Below are 20,839 nucleotides of genomic sequence, written 5' to 3'. Positions count from 1 at the left end.
TTTTAATTCCCTGAGCCTATTTCAGGTATGCCTTTCATTCACTTGGTGAAAGGCTTATAACATCTTTTACTCCAGATCTGATATCCAGTAGGTAGGGTAGAATACTACCACTTTCATTGCATTTTTTCCCGAGATTATTTAGTTTTCCAAGTGAATAATGAATACCAGCTATACTAGAATACTTGTTTATCCCATCCCATGAAGTCATGAATACTAGGAGATGGGATAAACAGGGATGACTGGGACAGAAACCTTTCACACTATGCTCTTTACTATGCTAGCCATGAAGACTTAACAATAGATCTAGGCCATATGTCTGCTTTTTTTGTGTATCATTGGGGGAAACAAATATTTTGGAAAACTTTGAAAAAGTTATTAGGCTAATTCTTAAAGTTCAGCTGAAAGACAAGAAAAAAAATGTTGGATGCTTTCAATATAATGAAAATGCACTTTACCACCAGGATAAATATTAAGAGAACAAATCCTGGGAAAATACACAAATGCTTAAAATTAAGAAAGGTAACAAATGATCCTTCCTTTAATACTGAATTACTACCAGACTAACAAATAGTCTAGAGATGATGACAAACCTCAGAATTAATTGTTTACTCTCTAAAATGAAGGCATGTAAAGATTGGTTTAATATGTGAAAACAGAAATAAATAAAAATTATTCTGTGTCTAGTATTCTGGAACAAAGCTGAGTGCATATTTCTCAGTGTGCAGCATTAGGCCTAGTCATTAAACTCTACATGGATAAAACAGAACCCACAATTTTCCTTTGAGCTGTGTTCATTTTGGTCACTGGGGAGATTAACAATACCTTCTGTCATTCAGCAACAGAATCTATCTTCTTAGGTTTCAGCCACTTCAAATTTTGCTTTCTACATAATATCCCCTTCCATGACAATCCATCACTAGAATTCAAATTAGCTGTAACATGAAACGGCACCCCAAGGTTCATCTTCTGATATTCACCTACACTTGCTAAGTCTTTCCTTCAGCTTCTAGTTGTACTGCAACAAAATCCCTTCCTTTGGCTTTGATGGTGTTAACCACTCATCACTATTCACACCGAGCTTATTTTCCTAGTGTACTGCACTGAACTTGTCACCCTGCTCTCTGCATGTCTCTGCTATGTTTCTCTCAAACACTCATACGCTGCTATGTATATACTGCTTCAAGAAAGCAATGTTCCATTTTGATGTGCCCATCCCATGAAACATAATGCTCTGTTTGTTCATATGTAAGAAAAAGCCCCTATATGCTGTTCCCCACACTTCCCTTTGTAAATGAGGTATTCACAATTTATTTAATTCATTCAAAATTGTCCCACAGTAGCTTCAAAAATTGGCAGCTGTTAGTCTACTGAGATGCTAAGATCACTGTGTAATCTGTATTCACTTTTTGTCACATTATTTATTTAGATTTTAAAGCTATCCTTTTCTGTGCTGTACAGGACCAGAGACACCAGAGACCTGGGCTCATAGCAAGAGTTCCCATGTATTCTGGTGAACAAAATAAAAAAGACCATAAACCTGCCGAAGACACATTGCCCATCTGCACCAACCTTGCCTCAGGAAGCCTATAATCTAGATGACATTATATAAAAACTGATTGATATATATTTCTCCAATAAACTGTGTGAATTTCAGCACACACCAGCAATGCAAAGACAAATGTACTCTACTGACTCATGTTAGGGGTACATCACATGGGCACATGCCTATTTGCTGAAGGGCAAGCTGAGAATTACTTACCACACTGCAGCCAGGACAGTCAGGACCATTTTCACATATCCTACGCCGAGCTTGAATCCCTCCTCCACACTGAGCAGTGCAGCGTTCCCATGGACCCCAGCCTGTCCAAAACACATGAGGGGGGCACAACAGATGCTCATTGCAGTACCTGTGAGAAGAGGCAGACAAGGAGCCAAATAATCTGTTTAGTATCGAGACAAAAACTCCTCCAAGTTCTTTATTTGATTATTCAGATAGGTGTTTGTACAAGGAAATATTTTATACAAAGGGCCCTTCTCTTATTCATAAAACATTGAACTAATGGTTATCACACTGTGCAGAGTTTAAGAATTTATTGAAGCATTTGAAGCATTTGTTTGCTTTATTCAGTGCCTTAATACCCTCTATGATACAACTCATGATACAGCCATGCTATTGCACTGTGAGCACATAAGCAAGGCTGACAGCTACTTTCATAATAACAGTTGTGGCTATACATCTGGGGCAGAAATGAGTCAAACAAACAAAAGACAACCATTTAGGCAGGCACTCTTCTATCATTCTCCAGCCAAGCATTGATTAGGAACCATCTCTCTAGTCCTCACAAAGCTTTTTTTCTTTTTTCTTGTTTTTTTTTTTTTTCATTTTGCTTTCTACAGTGACTCCACTTTTATGGGCAAAATAAAAACTGAAACATTGACTCTAGGCACAGAAAAGTGTATTGTTCTGATAGTGTTACTGCTTTATCTTGTAAGGGGTGTTTTCAGCTATTATAATCTTTGAAGGATTTCCCAGTGGGCTGCAAACTGATTCAGGGTGCTTCCAAGATCTTGAGAGAAACAGGAATATCTAATTACAAAGCCATCATTACTGTTACACGACATTCAGACATTTGGGAAAGTCCCAACTTTTAGTGTTGGGTTTTTTTTTTTTTTTCTTTTTTTTTTTTTCTTTTTTTTTTTTTCTTTTTGACTTTTTGTAAAAACCTAAGGTTCCTGATTTTTAGTGTGCCATCTAGTGACACTGGCTGTAGCATACACCGCTTGGTAAAGCCCCTCTGTGTGGGTTCAAAGGGTTTGGGCTATCAGTAAGCACAACTGGGACTCAAAAAGGGACCACTGTGGTTGCCACTGTATGGCTCTTGTTCCTACTATTTCTGACTGTTCTGAACAAACAATTCCATTTATTACAATACTTCCTCATCTTTTACACCAGTCATCCAAAATCCACTGTCTTCTTGCATTTCTGGCAGGCTTTCATCACTTTGCACTCTCCTGCCATGAAAACTGAACAGTAATTCATTTTCTACACAAAGAGAAACAATGACAGTATAAACTGTTGTTATTTTCAAAAAGAATAACAACATTTCAGAAAGAAAAACAACTTTTTTTTTTTTCTTTTTCCAGAAATCCCCAAGATCTTCAAGCTTTAATTCTTCATTACCAAAGAATTTGCATGTTCAGAAGTCTGTAAGGAAAAAATGTTGTTTGTGTGATATATATATATATATATCACACACATATATATATGTGTATATATACACACACACACACACACACACACACATATATATATATATATATATATATATCAGTAGGCTTTTCACATACACTGGAGCCTGTGATTTAAAATTTATCTGTAGGTCTGAGCAACTCCACTGCAATTTAAAAGGTTGGGAGTGGGGTAGCAATATTTAGTGTCGTGTTTCTGTATTGTTAAGTAAACTATTATCGGCTTGTATTGAGCATGTCTGCTGTTCTCCAGCAAACTGAGGGGAAAACAATAAAAAATCAATATTTATGAATCTGCTATCTCTGAATTCTTCTGTGTGTGATTTGAGTAAATGTCTTTTCAACCATAGTTTATGCATAAACTTTTTTTTTTTTTTCTCTTGAATGTTCATTATTTGCAATTCACAGTTCACATTATGCTATCCCTAAAGATGCAGAGGAATGTTCTGGGACTGGATATTCTTCTCAAAAAACTCAAACAGCTGCATGCATATTCTCTGTCACATGCATTCATTTATGGAAATATTTGTGATAGTTGGTCTCTGTGATCATTTGTTGAGAATGTGTACCCAATGAAACTTACATGCAACATCACCATTTATTTATTTAAATGAGTACATATTTTGCATATTTTAATTAGTTTTGAATGGAGATGTGCTAAATTAATTTGGGATACACACATGGGATTAAGCAAGTCTGCCATGAAATTGACAATTACTGATATTCAGCCACGCAAAAAGTGAAACTAAGGGTGGGATTCATCTCACCTTAAAATATAGACACATACAGTGTAGCTCTCTAGAAATGAAGTACTCATCTAAACTTGAGCAACAGCTCATGGAAAGAGAAAATCTTTTTAAAAACATGAATTATGTCACCATAAAGTAAATGTCTAATACAGGTCATACAAATACAGTCCTCGATGTACTGATTCCTCTATAATAACTATAAGAGTTGTGTGAGAGAGAGACATCTAAGATTCCATACAGCCAATTCAAATTTTGTTGATACAACCTACAGAGCTAGAATCATTAATTTGGCACAATTTAGGAATATATAGTAGAATGAAACAAAGTAGTCTGTTCTCCACTGCCTGTGTTGCCTAGAGATCTATAAACTATAGTGGAAGTTCAGCCATCTCACTTGTGCATTAACACTCACATCGTGGATACCTGAAGTCAGGTGTGACAAATCTCATTTAGATGAGATTCCTGACTCTACACAGTGCCTCTTAATGCCATTGTGCTCTATCACCTGCTCTCTCTCTTAAGTGGAAGACAGAATGGAGCCTAGCAATTGACACAGTAAGCACTTCAAAGACTAGCAATTCTGCTAACCAGCAATGTTTAAAGTTACAGTTGAAACTACAAGATGAAACTGGAAAAAACAAACAAACAAACAAACAAACAACAACAACAAGAAAACAAACAAACAAACAAAAACTAAAATTCACATGCAACTACTGCTTTCAAATCAGGGGAAAAAATATGACAAAACCGATTGCTGATTTTTATTTTTTTTCAGAAAAGGAATAAAAATCACAGTGTACAAGTGGAATCTGATTTTCATTTCAGTCAGACAACCTCTAAAAACATCAGGTATGTTTTCAAAATTAGATACATCCCTGCAATTGATCTTTGAGTGCTGTGCTACAGCAAGGGGCTTTGAGCCAAGTTTCATTATATTGATTCTTGGCTGCATTTCAAGTCACTCAGTAACCCTTTTTCCCTTTTGCCCTTTCTTCCCCTCTTAATTTTGTTCTCAGGACCCAAAGGGCTAACATTTTACAGTAATTCAACAAAACACGCAATATAAGAAACTTGAATCTGTGAAACCACTGCCCTCTCCCCTAATCCCATCTCTAGCTGTGATGAGGTCAGATAGAAGAACAGCCTAGCGAAATGTGGGTTTTGTACAGTGACCTTTCCCATTTTCCCTTACAGTGAGCCCAAGTTCAAATGCCCTAATAAAGGAATTGTCATACTGGGGAAAAGGAAAACATCCTCTATCCAGACATGTCCAGAACCACTAGTTCTTAGAGTAATTTGTAAGTTTTACTCCAGGCAATTAGGGTACAACTGGAATTTATTTCAGCAATTTATTTCAGTGTTATAAAAAGACAAAGTATTTGACTTTAGTCAAATTAGTGTTGTCATGCAGCACTGAGTACAACACATTAACTGCATGACAGTTACAAATGTGTCTTTTTCACTCTGCACAGAGATTCTGTTTAAACACATAACACTTAATTTTGAACAATATTATGTTAATATGCATTTAAGAAAAACAAACTAACCTTAATCACTGTCCACCTATTCCCATGTAATACTGTTGTGTGCTGGGTATTCATGGTTACCAGCTGCTAACTTACTGGGAAGCACAGACTGTGCTGAGGTTGATGGGAATGCTGGATTCCTTTAATTGAAGGCAGACATGTGACGCACACACATGCCTTTCTGGAAAGAGATTGCTGCATCAACAGAAATCCCCACTCAGGAGACTCTGGAAGGTGGCTGGGGTTGTGGCATGTGCTCTCAGGAATTTCTGTGGAAGAGGAGGGAACAGACAAAGCGAGGAGCATGGGAGCACACACTTCCCGTCAGGAAGGGTAGTCGTGGGAGTAGGGGCAAGTCCAAGGACTCTTCGTGTTTGATCTTCTCTGCTGAAGGAGACCGAGCTCGTTTGTTCTGCTCAGAAGCAAACAGGGCTACACAGATGGGATGTTTGGCTCTCAGTGCTTCCTCCTTCTCATGGAAACAAGTCCAAGCGTTCTGAATCTTCTGAGGATTGTGTACAAAGTAAATGTGACAATATCTACTGCTTTCTACATTGTACTCCTGAAAATTCCCAGTGTTTTCAATGGTTTACTCCTTAACTGCAGCCAATTCATTTTTCTAATTCTGATTTGCTCTGCTCTTTTTTCTTCCTTTTTCCCTTTGTAATAGAAGAGGAATACACTTCCTAGAAGCAAGGGATTTTCATTCTAATGTACCTCAGTTTTGCACCAATAGGAGGGAGACCAGTGGACTTAACAAGGCTGTACTACTACATCTTCCTCAGCAAGGAGAGGAAAAGCATTTTCATTCAGTGACAGAACAGTGACATGCAATGTCAAGACAGGGCAATACAGACTCTATAAAGTCAAACCTGTAGAGTTTTCCCAGCAGCTTCAGTGAATATTCCACACACAGGGGAAAGAAAACAAAAGAAAACAAAAGAAAAAAAAAAAAAAGAAAGAAGAAGAAGGAAAAGGAAAAGAAAGAGAAAGAGAAAGAGAAAGAGAAAGAGGAAAAGAAAGAGAAAAAGAAAGAGAAAAAGAAAAAGAAAGAGAAAGAGAAAGAGAAAGAGAAAGAGAAAGAGAAAGAGAAAGAGAAAGAGAAAGAGAAAGAGAAAGAGAAAGAGAAAGAGAAAGAGAAAGAGAAAGAGAAAGAGAAGGAGACCAGATTTTTGTAAGCCCCTAGTGAATTCATCAGGTTGTTTTCCATCTCGAGCCTTAATTACAATATTATTTTATCTGATTAGCAAATTCTGTTAAAATCCTATTTTTATTCCCTCTCCATATTCTGTCTAAGCACACATCAGCTGTATTTTTGACCTATTTCTACAAGGCAAATTGACTTTGTAATCCAAGTCTTTGCTGCTATCTCTCAAATGTTTTCCATCCCCCCATCCTTTAGCACTAGAGCATGCAACTGCCTAACCTATCTGCAAAACTTTAAATTGGTAAATATTTCCACTGACTTCAAGGGAATGACCAGCAAGCACAGATCTACTTGATGCATTAGACATTGCAGGATCACAGATTTCATGAGGTAAAACAAACATAGCCTAGCCAAACATTTACTCCTTAACGCATGAAAAATATTCTCAAACTGAATATTCATTCACATCTGTAGGAGAATTAACCTCAGCAATAAGCTGTCTTTTTGTGTTTATTTTTATGTAATTATGCACTGGATTTCTACTGGAAGCAGTGTTTGTTTAAAAGCTGTTCCAAAACTTGGCACAATGTTGATTGTGGAAACTGAATCCCTTAATTAATCTCCTAAACGTGTGAAGGTGACATGAATGTGTACTTTTGTAAAGACAAAAGCACACAGTGTGTAAACCACCTAATATTAATTTTTAGTAAAACTATACAGATATTCACCTTACTTATGGGCTGGGCCACTAAGAAAGTAAAATGTTAGGCTATTTATAAACATTCATTAATTTCCACGAGAAAATCTGAGACGCTGCTTATTGGCACTCTGTAGGCAAAGACATTTCTTATAAAGTACTGCAAATGGACTACTTGCTGATTCTGCCTAAATGTCAGAACTGCCTAAAGGCCCAGTTCTTAAGTACACAGTGTCCACCTGACACAGATGTAACTCCACTGGCACTGAACGGAAACAGTGAATTAATACTACTACAAATACTGGTACTCCATTGCCCTCAGCTCAGAACTCTCCACAAGCTGTTAGAGCCCTGAGGGCACTCGAAAAGCTTTAATGGAGGCAACCAACCTCACCCATGGGCCCAGGAGCTCTATTTAAGGTCAGCCAGGGATCTTCAAGACTGTATTTTGGATTCCCACTGGGATCTCAGGCTGTCTCATCAACACAGTATCACCTAGACCCAGATGCTTGGTTGAATCCGGCCATGATCTGCAGGCTTGCTCTGCTCCCTTGCTGTGGGTGGTGGATGAGCCCTGCCTGGCAAGTTTCGTAGGACTCCACTTTTTACAGCTCTGAAAAGATCCAAGTTCTTTGCCTGACACTGACAAAATCCTGGGAAATACTGTTCCTCTAGAAAAGCTGCTTTACAAATGGTGTAACAAAATGTCCTAACCTACCACACCTTCTTGAAATAAAATACATATTATCCTTCCAAAAGCATCAGCACACTAAAGTTTTGTGGAAAGCCTAAACACAATCAGGGTAGAGGTATGAAAATTAGCTGTGAGCAAGCTAGTGAATGAGAGGCATGTTGATAAGGCAATGCAGGCCTGGTGGGAGTGGAGGCTGTTTCATGGAGAAAGTAAACAGCTACAGAGGAACTGGGAGAGAAAAAAGGTATCCTGCAGTAAATTTACTGGCACATAATCCCAGACTGCTGCTGAAATGGACAAAAGAGGGATAGTACAAGTAACTTGCGGTCTACAAAAGCAGAGCAACTTAAGCTTTCTGTTTGCTCAGAACAACTGTGTACCAAAATCCAATCCTTCTAAGTAGGATTTCAACTCATTGTAAATATCACTTTCCATTTTGTATATGCTTTTTCAGTGCATCCGTTGTTTTAATACTGGACATTTTCTCTTATAATCAGATAAGTATTTCTCACAGCTTTCTGTGTTTCTCTGAAACTCCTTATTGGACTATTCTATGCTAAAATAAAGATGAACAATGACTGCTAACATTCATAGTCCATCACCAAAAAGTCTATTCAAACTAAACTCTTTTCTTCTATATCCAGTCTTATTGTATCTTGCCCTGGACTGACCTCTCAGTTCAAGAAAATCAATAACTGTTATTCATGCTAGGACAGAGCTATGTGGCAGCAGATATAATTCTACATTTGGTGAACAGTTTTTTGATTGGGCAAACTATTTTCAGAAAGCAATTTCTGAAATATCAAAATGCTCTTCCTCTGTGATGAAATGGTAAATATTAATGGCTCTGAAACAGCAAGTGTTCACATATTCTACGATACCAATCCATTACATTTAGAGTTAGAGAAGCCAGATCCCTTATTTTCTGTCAATACATAAATGTGTGATGAAAATTCCCTTCCCTGGAATCTCTTCATCTGAGGAAATGGCAGAGCTGTTGCTTAATTAAATCCCCCATTGAAACTCACCATAAAGGTTACCAAATCTTACTTTGATCTGACAGCACTGTAGGACAAAAGCATCCCTTCTTCTTTGGTTATGTGGAAGTACTTTACAGAAGCACTGAAGTAAACTGCAAGTATATATTGACAGGAAATATATCCACACCCATCTCTTGTAATGGATGTCTACAGTAATCCAAATTCTTACACCAGCACCAGTCTTCTGCTATTAACTTTTTGGCATGCCTCAGGAAACAAGATAATAAACCAATCTAAGAGCTGTAGTGGATCTGAATATATTCTAGTTTGATCTAAATAAATGTTTAATTTCTATTAAAGTTCCTATCACATAACATATTAAAGACTTTTGGGTATGTGTATGAAAAAATCAGAGGTCTGAATTTTAGATTCTGAGATAATGACAAAATGCTCAGTCTGGTACAAAACATTAGATGTTGAAATCAATATTTAAGCTGACTTGATCTTCTCAGGGGCTAATATACATACAAATAATTTAAAAAACAACAAAAACAACAACAAAAATACTGAAACCTTGCTAAAAGATATTTGACTCCACGTGTATTATATCTATCAAATATAAAACAAAGCCCTTGAAACTTCTCTAGACGTTATATAGATGCTTAATTCATTTAAGGCAGAAAAAACGGACTCACAGTATCAGTAATATAGTGCTGTGACCTTACTATATTTTGCTCTGAATTCCAGGTCTTGAGCCCAGGCGACTTACAATTCAAACACTGCAATCAATTTTCCAGGAGAATCAATTTTCAGGGTCTCAAGGGACAACAGCACATGACTTCAGCACAATTCTCTGGCACTACTAGGAGCTCAGCTGGCTTGGAAGGGATGCAGCTGAAGTGAAAGATGAAAGAACTGCTGCAGCCCCACAACCTTGCTAATGGGAATACTGCTATTGTGCAGCAGTGGATTTAAAGAGAGAGTGGAAGAAAATGGAATGAAAGAAAAACCAGGTAGGTAAAAGAGAAAATATCCTGTGGAATACAGCTGAGCAGAAGAAATAAAATAGATAATAGAGAAAAGATAACTCACCTCTCCTCGCGATTCTGTCCCACACAGACACGTCCTCCATGTCGAGGGGTTGGATTGCTGCAGGAACGCTGACGAACTTGAAAGCCTATTCCACAAGTGGTACTACAAGGTGACCAAGAAGTCCATGGTGTCCAGCCTCCATTTCTGGTAGAATAAAAAGCTCAGGCTCTGTCATCTGTTATACATAGCGAATGGCTGATTAGGTGTGACTGACAGCAAAATCTGACCCATTAACATTTCTGTAGAAATCATTAATACTTCACTGTGTTCCATTTCTTAAAGAATACTGAACTAAAATAAAAGTGCTCTGATCCTTCCATATTCCTTGCATTGTAAACTGCTGCAAGGACCCCATTACACACGAAGTAAATAAAGTCCAAAGACATGAAGCTACTTAGTTGCTTTCAGTCACTTTATTCTGGGTAAACTTGATTTGCGAACTTTTGTACCAAAGTTCTGAAGATAACTTTTAATTACATATTTGTCCAATTATTATTTGCGGGTCTCTTTTTTTTTTTCTTTTTTCAGAGACATCTGAACATCAAGTTTTGCTACCTATTTGTGATTAAAGTGATTAAAGGAAAAAAATCAAAATGCATTAGATCACAGTTTCAACAGTATACTCTGATAAGTCACAAATACCTTATAATACCTTATTTGTGACTTATCAGAAGAGCTAACCCTGTATTTGCAAACTTCGTGAAGGCACTTGTACCTCCCTAGTATACACTAGAACATACACTAGAAAAAATGTACTTGAGATCAAGCATCTTGAAAAGAATTTAATATTCTGCCCAAAGCAACAACAACAACAAACCAAAAAAAAAAAAAGAGAGAGAGAGAGAGAGAAACTTTTGCAGTTCTCAGAACTATCTGATGGTTAAGCGTACAGTTTTTGTATTCGTAGAAGAAAAACAGAAATCAAGAAAAATAAAACTCAACAATAATGAGCTCCTGAGGTTTCACTAGTTTTATGACTCACAGAACTCAAAGAACTGAGAAAAATATCATAATTTGGATATTACCTAACATTTATTTACGTTTTTCTCTCTAACATTTTGTTAAAACTAACAGAGGACAGTATAATTTGGTACACTGCATTTAGAAGCACGATTTGCCATTTGGTACACTGCATTTAAAATCACTATTTGCTATTCCCTCCCACAATGTTTGAGAGAGAATTTCCAATGCCTCATTTGCTGTGGCCATCACTATGGACTGTTTCGTGTACATAACAGGATCAGTGGATTGTGGATGAGATTTCAAATGATGCAAATTATGTTTGTTTGTTTTTTATGATTAAGTTAAAAATTTAAAACCATAAGCAATAGAACCTGAATTTATTTTTTTTTTTACCTGGAACAGTTGGCAATTTCCATGGTTGGTCCTTCACACAGCCACCCTCCACACTGGGGAGCTGGACTGTCACACACACGCGTCCTGCAGAGGCAGGATCCAACACTGGTACCATCTGTGTGGCTGCAAGGTTTCCACTGTGACCACGTCCCAAAATGTCCATCCACTGTCAGATTCCTCGTCTAGAAATAAACAAAACAGAAAGGCCTACCTGAGGCCTGATAGTTGCTTCATACTATTCCTTAATTCTGCAGTATTATCTTCCAGACAGTACACTACACTTGTTGCAATTGCTACAGCTGTAGGATTCCCACCATCTCCGGATAATCTGGGCCACTGGATGCTACTACTATAGCAAAAACAATAATTACAACCATTGCCCTTCACAACCATACTCAACCTACAGTTATTCAATAAGAAGTGTATTTTACTTCCTCCGTTATCCTCTAATGACAGCAATGCCTATTTCCTAAAATTTGCCTGTGATTAGCAACTTGGACACTTATTATAAAATAGTATGTGCAAGAATGTCTGTGGAAACATACGTCTGATAGTACCATTTCAAAATAGTGAAATGTGGTTTTACATTTGACAATATCTAAACTGTAGAATCATAGATTATCCCAAGTTGGAAGAGGCCCATCAAGGCCAACTCCTGGCTCCACACAGCGCCACCCAAAAATCAGACCCTATGTCTGAGAGCATTGTCCAAACACTTCTTGAACTCCGGCAGGCTCAGTGCAGTGACCACTGCCCTCGGCAGCCTGTCCTAGTGCCTGACCACCCTCTGGGTGCAGAACCTTTCCCTAACCCCCAGCCTGACCCTCCCCTGTCCCAGCTCCATGCCATCCCCTCGGGTCCTGTCGCTGTCCCCAGAGAGCAGAGCTCAGCACCTGACCCTCCGCTCCCCTCGTGAGGGAGCTGCAGGCTGCCATGAGGTCTCCCCTCAGCCTGCTCTGCTTAGGGCTGAACAAATGGAGTTATATTGGCCTCTCCCCATATGTCTTGCCCTCATCATCTTTGTAGCCCTTCGTTAGGTATTCTCTAATAGTTTTACATCTTTTCTATAACGTGGCATCCAAAACTGCACACAATACTCAAGCTGAGGATGTACCAGTGCAGAGTGGGAACCCTAGAAGCAATTATATTCATGTACCGTTAAAAAACAAAACAAAACAAAACAAAACATTTTTAAAAAGCATAAGTAGCACCTCGCACCTAACCCTACATGATTAGCCAGTTTGCTCTCGCTAAAGTCATTTCTCAACACCTTTGGTTGGGAGGGTCAGACTGTTTTCACCTTGATGGGAATGATTCCATCATGCAGCCATAACACATTAGTAAGAAGTCTTTACTGTTCAACTTAAACTAAATGTGTTAGCTCAAATCACATCAGGCTTTATTGCTACAAGAACTTTTAAACACAATTGGGCTGGACATGGATAATCCATCTCCATTAACAAATATTAATGTTTGTACTATTAATTCAATTTAGCAAGGTGTTAATCTTGATTATCTGTTACCATAAATTGAAATGATGGCAACTACATCACTTCAATGCTAACAATTGCCAGGTTTGATTGCCACATTTTAGCTTTCAGTCAAAAAGAAGTACTACCAACTGAAGACTAAATAGAATTGAAAGCAATTCTTAGATAAAAATAAGTATGTAGTCATGCATATTTTATCAAATGTGTGAGAACATAATTCTGTAACATTTGCTTATATATTGAAATAGGAACTATATTTGCAGAATTCTTATGAATATTCTGAAATGGTGTCTCCCTTTGCTGTTTTAGTATTGTTTCATTTTAACAGTGGTAAGGGAAGTACACATTTCACTAATAATTAGAAGACACAAGATTCAATTACAGCACAAGACATGTTTCCACTGCCACATTGGGTGCTGGCTGATTCTTTCCACTGTGGTGAAGGTTCCTTAATTTCACTATTCATTACATTTCTTGTGATTTATTATTCACAGATATAGCTTCTTCACAGAACAACAATGTGTACATTTTGCCAGCTACAACATATATAACTCATCATTTCAAAATTCTGCTGACACTATTTTTTTTCTTGAAAATAACTCATTGATCTGTGCTCACACATACTATAAGCTGTTATTTTTCATAAGACAATAGGAAATAAGTACTTCTTTTTAAATGACAAGTAAACACATTCCTCTTACACTGCTACTCTAAGAAATATATAGTCTGTAAACCAGAAATGGTATGTTCCCAACACAATTAATATAAAAGATGTGAAAATATCTTTCTTGTTTTCTATTCCTATGCTGTACCAAAACATGTTTATTGTTACACCAACAATTATACACTAAACCTGCAGTTGTCTTTAGTTATTATAATTTATATCAAATGGCAGCGAAAGCATTTATAAAACACGGGTGAAAGCTTGATCTCAGAAGCAAATATGGATGGGAGGTTTCTCTTTCCTGATTTTTTTTCCCTATTCCTGCAAAGATCATCCCACTGTAGTCTCTGTTGTTACCTACAATTTCCCTGTTCTCCCTATGCATATCTCCTTTTCACAAGTAAAATCAAACAATTTTGTAATAGGACTATAGGAAAGCAAACTGTACTGACCATGGGTTTTTTAACCCTCACCAGAATTCGTTCAAGACCACTGCCCATTAACCTTTCACAATCTGACATGCCTTGAGTGCAAAGTCATGGTCAAAGAGACAATATAGCTGTATTTTCCTGACATGGCTGCATTCTGCTTTCCCTCTATACCTTCCTGTTTTTGCTACCCTTTCCTTTTTTTTTTTTTTTTTTTTTCTGTAGCTGCCTAAATCCCTTCTTTATTTCTTTTCCTTCTTTCCTCTTTCCTTCCTTCCTTCCTTCCTTCCTTATTTCCCCCAAATATTCAAACATTTTATTTTATTTTATTTTATTTTATTTTATTTTATTTTATTTTATTTTATTTTATTTTATTTTTTGTTTGTAAAAGCTCTCTGATGATGCCACTATTTTTAGTGATGGATTGCAAGTGTTATCACTGGAAAATATTTTGTCAAAACTATTAACAAGATCTTTCATTACTATAAAAAGTATTAGATGAGTAATAGTGATATCTGACCAACTGGAAGAAGCTCAAAGCAGATATGTGTGCCATAACATTAATTACTATCTGTATTCACTCACAGTTGGTGTACTCATGCCAGAAATACCCACTTGAGAATTATAAATCAAAGTAAGATAACTACAATAACTGTATTTGTCACAAACGATTTTCAAAGTTCAGAGACACAGTAGCACAGATACCCAGCTATCTCTCTAAGACCCTTTACTGCTCCACCATGAAATGCCAATAAATGTTCAGGCACATGAATAATTCCCTAGAAAATAACTTCTCAAGTATTACTGGTCACACTTAATTTTGTGCCAAACTAGGCTACAAACAGGCCACAACTGATGTGAATTTGTAAGAAATTGGTCATGCATTCATCTAACAAATTTTCTGTGGTGTTAAAAAAGATCAGTGCACATTTACTAACAGTAGAGATTTTGGAACCACTTGGAAACAAAGCAGGGAGGTTAAAAAAGTTTCTAATATTTTGTTCTGTTCTGCCTTCAACATTTTTCACATTGTTTCCCACAGCATTTTCCTGGAGAAACTGGCTGCTCAAAACTTGGACAGGTTTACGCTTCATGGGGTTAAAAGCTGCCTGGGTGGTCTGGCACAAAGAGCCATGGTGAATAGAGTTAAATTCAGCTGGAGGCCTGTCACAAGTGGTGTCCTCCAGGGCTCAGTACTAGGGCCAGCTCTCTTCAATATCTTAGTCAATGATCTGGACAAGGGGATCGAGTATACCCTCAATAAGTTTGCAGATGACACCAAGTTAGGCACGAGTGTTTATCTGACCGAGGGTAGGAGATCTCTGCAGAGGGGTCTGGATAGGCTGGATCGATGAGCCAAGGGCAACTTTATGATGGTCAACAAGGCTAAGTGCTGGGTCCTGCACTTGGGGTACAACAACCCCATGAAATGCTACAGGCTGGGGAAAGAGTGGCTGAAAAGCTGCCTGGCAGAAAGGGACCTGGGGGTATTGGTCAATAGCCAGCTGAATATGAGCCAGGAGTGTGCTCAGGTGGCCGAGGAGGCCAACCGCATCCTGGCTTGTATCAGAAATAGTGCAGCCAGCCCAGATAGGGGAGTGATTGTCCCCCTGTGCTCTGCTCAGGCTCTCAGCTACACTTCAAATACTGCTTTCAGTTTTGGGTCCCTCACTACAAGAAGGACATCGAGGTGCTGGAGCATGTTCAAAGAAGGGCAATGAAGTTGGTGAAGGGTCTAGAAAACAAGCCTTATGAGGAGCAGCTGAGAGAGCTGAGGTTGTTTAGCCTGAAGAAAAGGAGGCTCAGGGGAGACCTTATTGTGCTCTATAAGTACCTTAAAGGAGGCTATAGCTAGGTGGGGATTGGTGTAGGAAAGACTATCACACTAGCAATTAGATATTTTTAAACTAAAAAATACGCGGAGGTAAATCCTTCAAATAAAAATGTGTCAATATCACTAACATTTGAGCATTTGTTTTCAAAGTAGGAATATAGGCATTGCAGGGCAAAAAATAACTATCCTTTGAAAGAATGCTAAACAATTTGATCTAATTAATATAGTTTGATAATAAATTGAAAAGAAACTAAATATCTTGCTCAAGTCTGATAGGAGGGCCTGAAGAAAATGGTATTAAATACATTTTTGTAAGCTTGAGAAATCTTATGCAAGCTCATTTTCATGAGATTCACATTGAATCAAAAGTTTTAAGAGATAAAAGAAGGTTTTTGGACTTACTGGGCACACAGTAATGCTTTGTTCCCACTGACTCATACTCAGACTTTCTTCCAGTGTAGTGCATTTCTTCATCACCATGTCCCAGCCACAATAAGGATCCTGGGATCCAATGCATGCACTGTGAATGAAAACCAATCAGAAAACATGAACATTATCCTTGTCTGTACTTGCCAAAGATCTCTAAATAACTACATAGCATCTCTTCATATTTCATAAGTATATGAAACAGATCAAAATAGGTAGTGAAATTGATCCCTGTTATGATGAAGCACAGATGGAATGGTTAAACAGAGAAAAATTAATTTGAATGCCTACACAAATCCAGAGAATTTATTTCAAGAGCATAACTGAATTTCTGTCTGCAGGCACAGTATGTAGTCAAGAATTATCCCTGTTGTACTTAATTGCTACAGAGTTACAGATATTCATAAAAAACAAACGCTGTCTGCTTCAAGTACAGAAGATTTCAGAAGTTACAGTTCTTAGCCTTTTCTATCAGTTTTGGAATCATAGTTATCATCATTGAGAGAAATCAAGTAACAACATCTACTCTTTGTAAATGAATTATAAAACCCTCTGTAAGAGCAGATATTTGTTTTCTTCACTGCTACGTAGTCCCTGGAAAGAAGTACAAAGAGGCATTACTGGCTGCCATCAACACCTCTCATGTATCACACTCTGCCCTAGACAGCCTGTCCTAGTATCACACAAGGAGATCAAAAGACGAAAAGAAGGCTAGAGAGAAGGATGGCAGTATAGCTCCCTATAGACTCTGAAAGATGCACTTTAGAAAGCTAAAATATCTTTTCTCTATTAAATGCCTTGCTACTGGTTGGGCAAGCATTAACAGTCCAGGCTGTGGGTCTGCAGCCTCATGGCTTCAGATACCTAAGAAAGGAGGTGGAAGTTCCATAATAGTGAAAATAATGCAACAGTTTTAATACTTGTCAGTGTAAAAATAGCTAACAATTACACATACAGGTAATCAATTCAAAAATGTTGACTAGAATGTAAAAAATGCCAAAACAATCATTCTTGTTCAACTCAAATCCATAGGCATTCTCATTCTCTCTTTAGTTGTTCACGTTACATTTGTTAGCAAAGGGCCACCAAGATAATTAAGGGAATGGAGCTTCTCTACTAGGAGGAAAGGCTGAGAGAACTGGGACTGTTCAGCCTGAAGAAGGGAAGGCTCATGAGGCATCTTATCCATGTGTATAAATATGTGATCAGAGAGCGCAAAGAGCACAGAGCCAGGCTCTTTTCAGTGGTGCCCAGTGACAGAACAAGAGGCAGTGGGCACAGATTAAAACACAGGAATTTCCTTCTGAATATTTTTAATTTATTTATTAAAAATGTGCAGCTGATGGATCACTGGCACAGGTTGCCTAGAGAGGTTGTGGATTATCCCTCCCTGAAGATCTTCAAAAGCCATCTCTACGTGGTCCTGGGCAAACAGCTCTAGGTGTCTCTGCTTGAGCAGCGAGGGTTGGACCAGATGACCTCCAGAGGCTCCTTCCAGCCTCAGCCATTCTGGGATTCTACCCTCACAGATCCTATGTTTTCTTCGTATTTCTATTTATCTTTGGCATTCCTCACATATTTCCATGCTAACATCTGATAAAATGCAGACTTACTAATTCCCTAGTATACTATTCTATATTACCATCATAGGGGATACTTAATAGTTACAAATTTTATGGATTTAGTTCCTATGGTACCCTTGGCAACATGGACTGCCAGAACTATGTGGCAGGATAGTTCCCATCTGCAAAATGGGGCTAGCATAAGAGACATAATAGCACAAACTCCCTAGGTGCTTCTAATTAGGCAGCCAGTTCAAAGATAAAGCTTTTGGATTAGAAGATTTAGTGTTTGGAAGAAAGTTCCCACTTCTCTTGCAGCTGTGAACACTTAGCATTTTTGTAACTCAGGCTGCATGTTTCCAGTCAACTATTTAGAAAGCGAGGAGGACAATTGATGCAAATTATGAAAAGTTTTAAGTGTCTTGGCCTTCCAGTGTTTGCAAGACAAGATGTTGAGTGATCTTCTTTACTGTACTGAGTATCTCTGAGGAAGCATGTTTCATGAAAAAAGAATGCAAAACAAAGTTAAAGGATGACATAATGCACAACTGGCAACCTTGACTGTGCTATTTCTCAAAGTAGAAGTGTTCGCTTCTCCAACTTCACAATTCCTTTATGTAAATTGTTATATTTCTAACTAAATTTACTTATTTTAAGTGAAACGTTTTAAAAGCCTGTATCCTTTTATGTAGAACCAGACTTATTCTTTCCTTGGAGAAAAAAAAAAAAAAAGACTGAGACCCACTGATCACAAAAGAACCTTCCCACTGCCTGAAGTCATCGCACCAGTAACACAGTTAGTTAGTAAGGAGAGCCCATTAGAAAGGAACAAGAAACACACATCGTTGTTCAGCATCTACCTCACAACAGCACAGCAGTACTGACACATCACTTCAAGTTCTCAAACTGAGTGTTTTTTGGAGGGAGTGGTGAGGATGGTCCCAGTCACAGAGCTTTTTGCTTGGTATCATAGGACTGCAGCAGCCTCTGGAGTAACCTACATTGCCCTGTTGTTTCTCTCAGTCTCTGCTCACATAGCTCCCAGATGATCCTTCTCCCACTTAACTCTTAGATACGATTTCCACTTTTGCTTTCATTTCCACATTCCTTTCCACTCAGGAAAATCAAAGTGCCTTGCACACCTGCACACAAAATTATATGAAACAATCTGAAACAATCTTGGAAACAGATGTACTATTCTGAGGAAAGCAACAGGAAATTTTCCCTGAGAGGTATTCCTCATGAAGATCCTTTTTTTTTTTTTTTTTTCCTTTTTCTCTCCTTTCTTTAAATCATTCTAATCATTAAATCATTCTAATCAATTGTCCCAGTTGTTATTATATCTAAGCTCATATTGTAGAAAGTTTTATATTTGAAATCTTATATTTAGACAGTATAATTATGCCAAGAGTGCAGTTCACCATCACTATCTTTTTGGCATTTTAATCCACCATGCCAAGATATAATTGTGAAATGAAATGGGCCTGGCTTAATAACTGCGCTATCTTCAGGTCTTGTCACAACAGTCCTTCTTGTTCTCCTCCATGCATCATATTTGAGAGAGTTCTCTTTTTTATTTTAGATCACTTGTTTATATCACAAATATTTCTGAAAAACAGATACATTTTCATGCTTTTAAATGAAAAGACAAGAGGTAATATACAGGTAAATTTTTGTCCATCTTTGCATGATCATGTCATCTTTTAAAACTATTTTATTTTCTTTGAGGAAAAAAATGAATAACAACAGCTAATTATTTTCATCTGTTATGCCTATGTAAAAACAAACAAACAAACCAACAAAAAACAGAGATACCACAATAAGTTTACAGATAGAAAGTGATGAGGATAGAATGAATCTTAAGTATGAAAATGTCAGAACTTCCATCTGAAATATGAAATTTAAAGGGACTATTTTTTTCTCATAATTATGTGTCCTTACTGTGCTCAATTAAACAAAATGTTACATTATTGTAAGTCTTTTGTAATGAATCTCTCTCCCAAGAGGCAGCAGCAAGAGGAATTGCTTCATTGTATATATGAAATAACAAAAGAAACTGTACAAAGTGGCTGTCAAAATAATGTAAGTATGGAGAGTTGAAAATTGGATACCATTATGCATCTCTATCCCTTTTTCCTCCCAAATTCCTGTCTAAATTAAAGCCATTTTAGATGCTACTGTTGGAACACTACATACATTAACAAAATTAAGATTAGTTCTTTCAGTTGACAGGGCCCTTTCAGATAGAGACCAAGTAATTGGCAGAACTGGGTATTACATTATCTATCTTGTCTCTGGGACTCCACCCATTTTCACTAGAGATAAAAACCAATGTTTTGTTTGTTACTCCCAGAAGGTACCAACCCACATCTCCAAGACTTCATGTGATTTGTCCCATTTGCTACAACTGGCAATTTTGTGCAGGAAGGAAATCTGGGGAGTAAACATGAATCAGTTCATTCTAAGACTCTGGATGCAATTTACCCTATCAAAACATTCAATGGCTTTCAGCTTCTATCAAGTAATTCTAATTTCCCTCTATGTCTTTTTTTTTTTTTTTTTTTTTTAATTTACAAAAGGTAAACGATAGGTAGTTTAGTAACTCCTTCCAAGGCATTCATTTGGCTGTGATGGCTCAATATGTCTACTAACAGTCATGCAACGCTTAAACAATAGATTTTTACTGACTAGTAAAATCATAATCATAAGTCGCACCACTCCAAAGCATGCTAGCAATATCAGACCATTTTCCTCAGCTATTTTATAAACACGACCAAGCAGGCTAGCAAAACTGCTCTACTTTGGTTATATTTGATTTAGTTAGACAGAAAATGAGGCAGCAAGAAATACCATCAGGAGAAATATATATAAAAAATAAATACAGTTCTAGACTTAAAAAAAAATTGTGTGATCTAAAAAAAATAAAATAAAAGCTATATACTAAT

General features: G+C 37.4%; 1 protein-coding gene across 10 annotated transcripts in view; it reads right to left on the bottom strand.

Moving 5' to 3' along the window:
* Positions 1-20,839, bottom strand: part of SEMA5A (semaphorin 5A) — a 342,620-nt gene that overhangs the window by 73,201 nt on the left and 248,580 nt on the right. For all 10 annotated transcript variants that reach the window (XM_084508663.1, XM_084508658.1, XM_084508661.1 and 7 more), the window contains 4 exons: positions 16,309-16,426; positions 11,491-11,672; positions 10,135-10,278; positions 1,760-1,907 (listed from right to left, as the gene is read on the bottom strand). In XM_084508663.1, coding sequence (XP_084364789.1) covers positions 1,760-1,907; positions 10,135-10,278; positions 11,491-11,672; positions 16,309-16,426 — 592 coding nt within the window. The remainder of the gene's footprint in view (positions 1-1,759; positions 1,908-10,134; positions 10,279-11,490; positions 11,673-16,308; positions 16,427-20,839) is intronic.

This window comes from Aythya ferina, assembly GCF_964211825.1.
Source record: "Aythya ferina genome assembly, chromosome: 2".
Classification (NCBI taxonomy): Eukaryota; Metazoa; Chordata; class Aves; order Anseriformes; family Anatidae; genus Aythya; species Aythya ferina.
The sequence above is the reverse complement of the archived record's forward strand: the minus strand, read 5'-3'. Positions and strand labels throughout refer to the sequence as shown.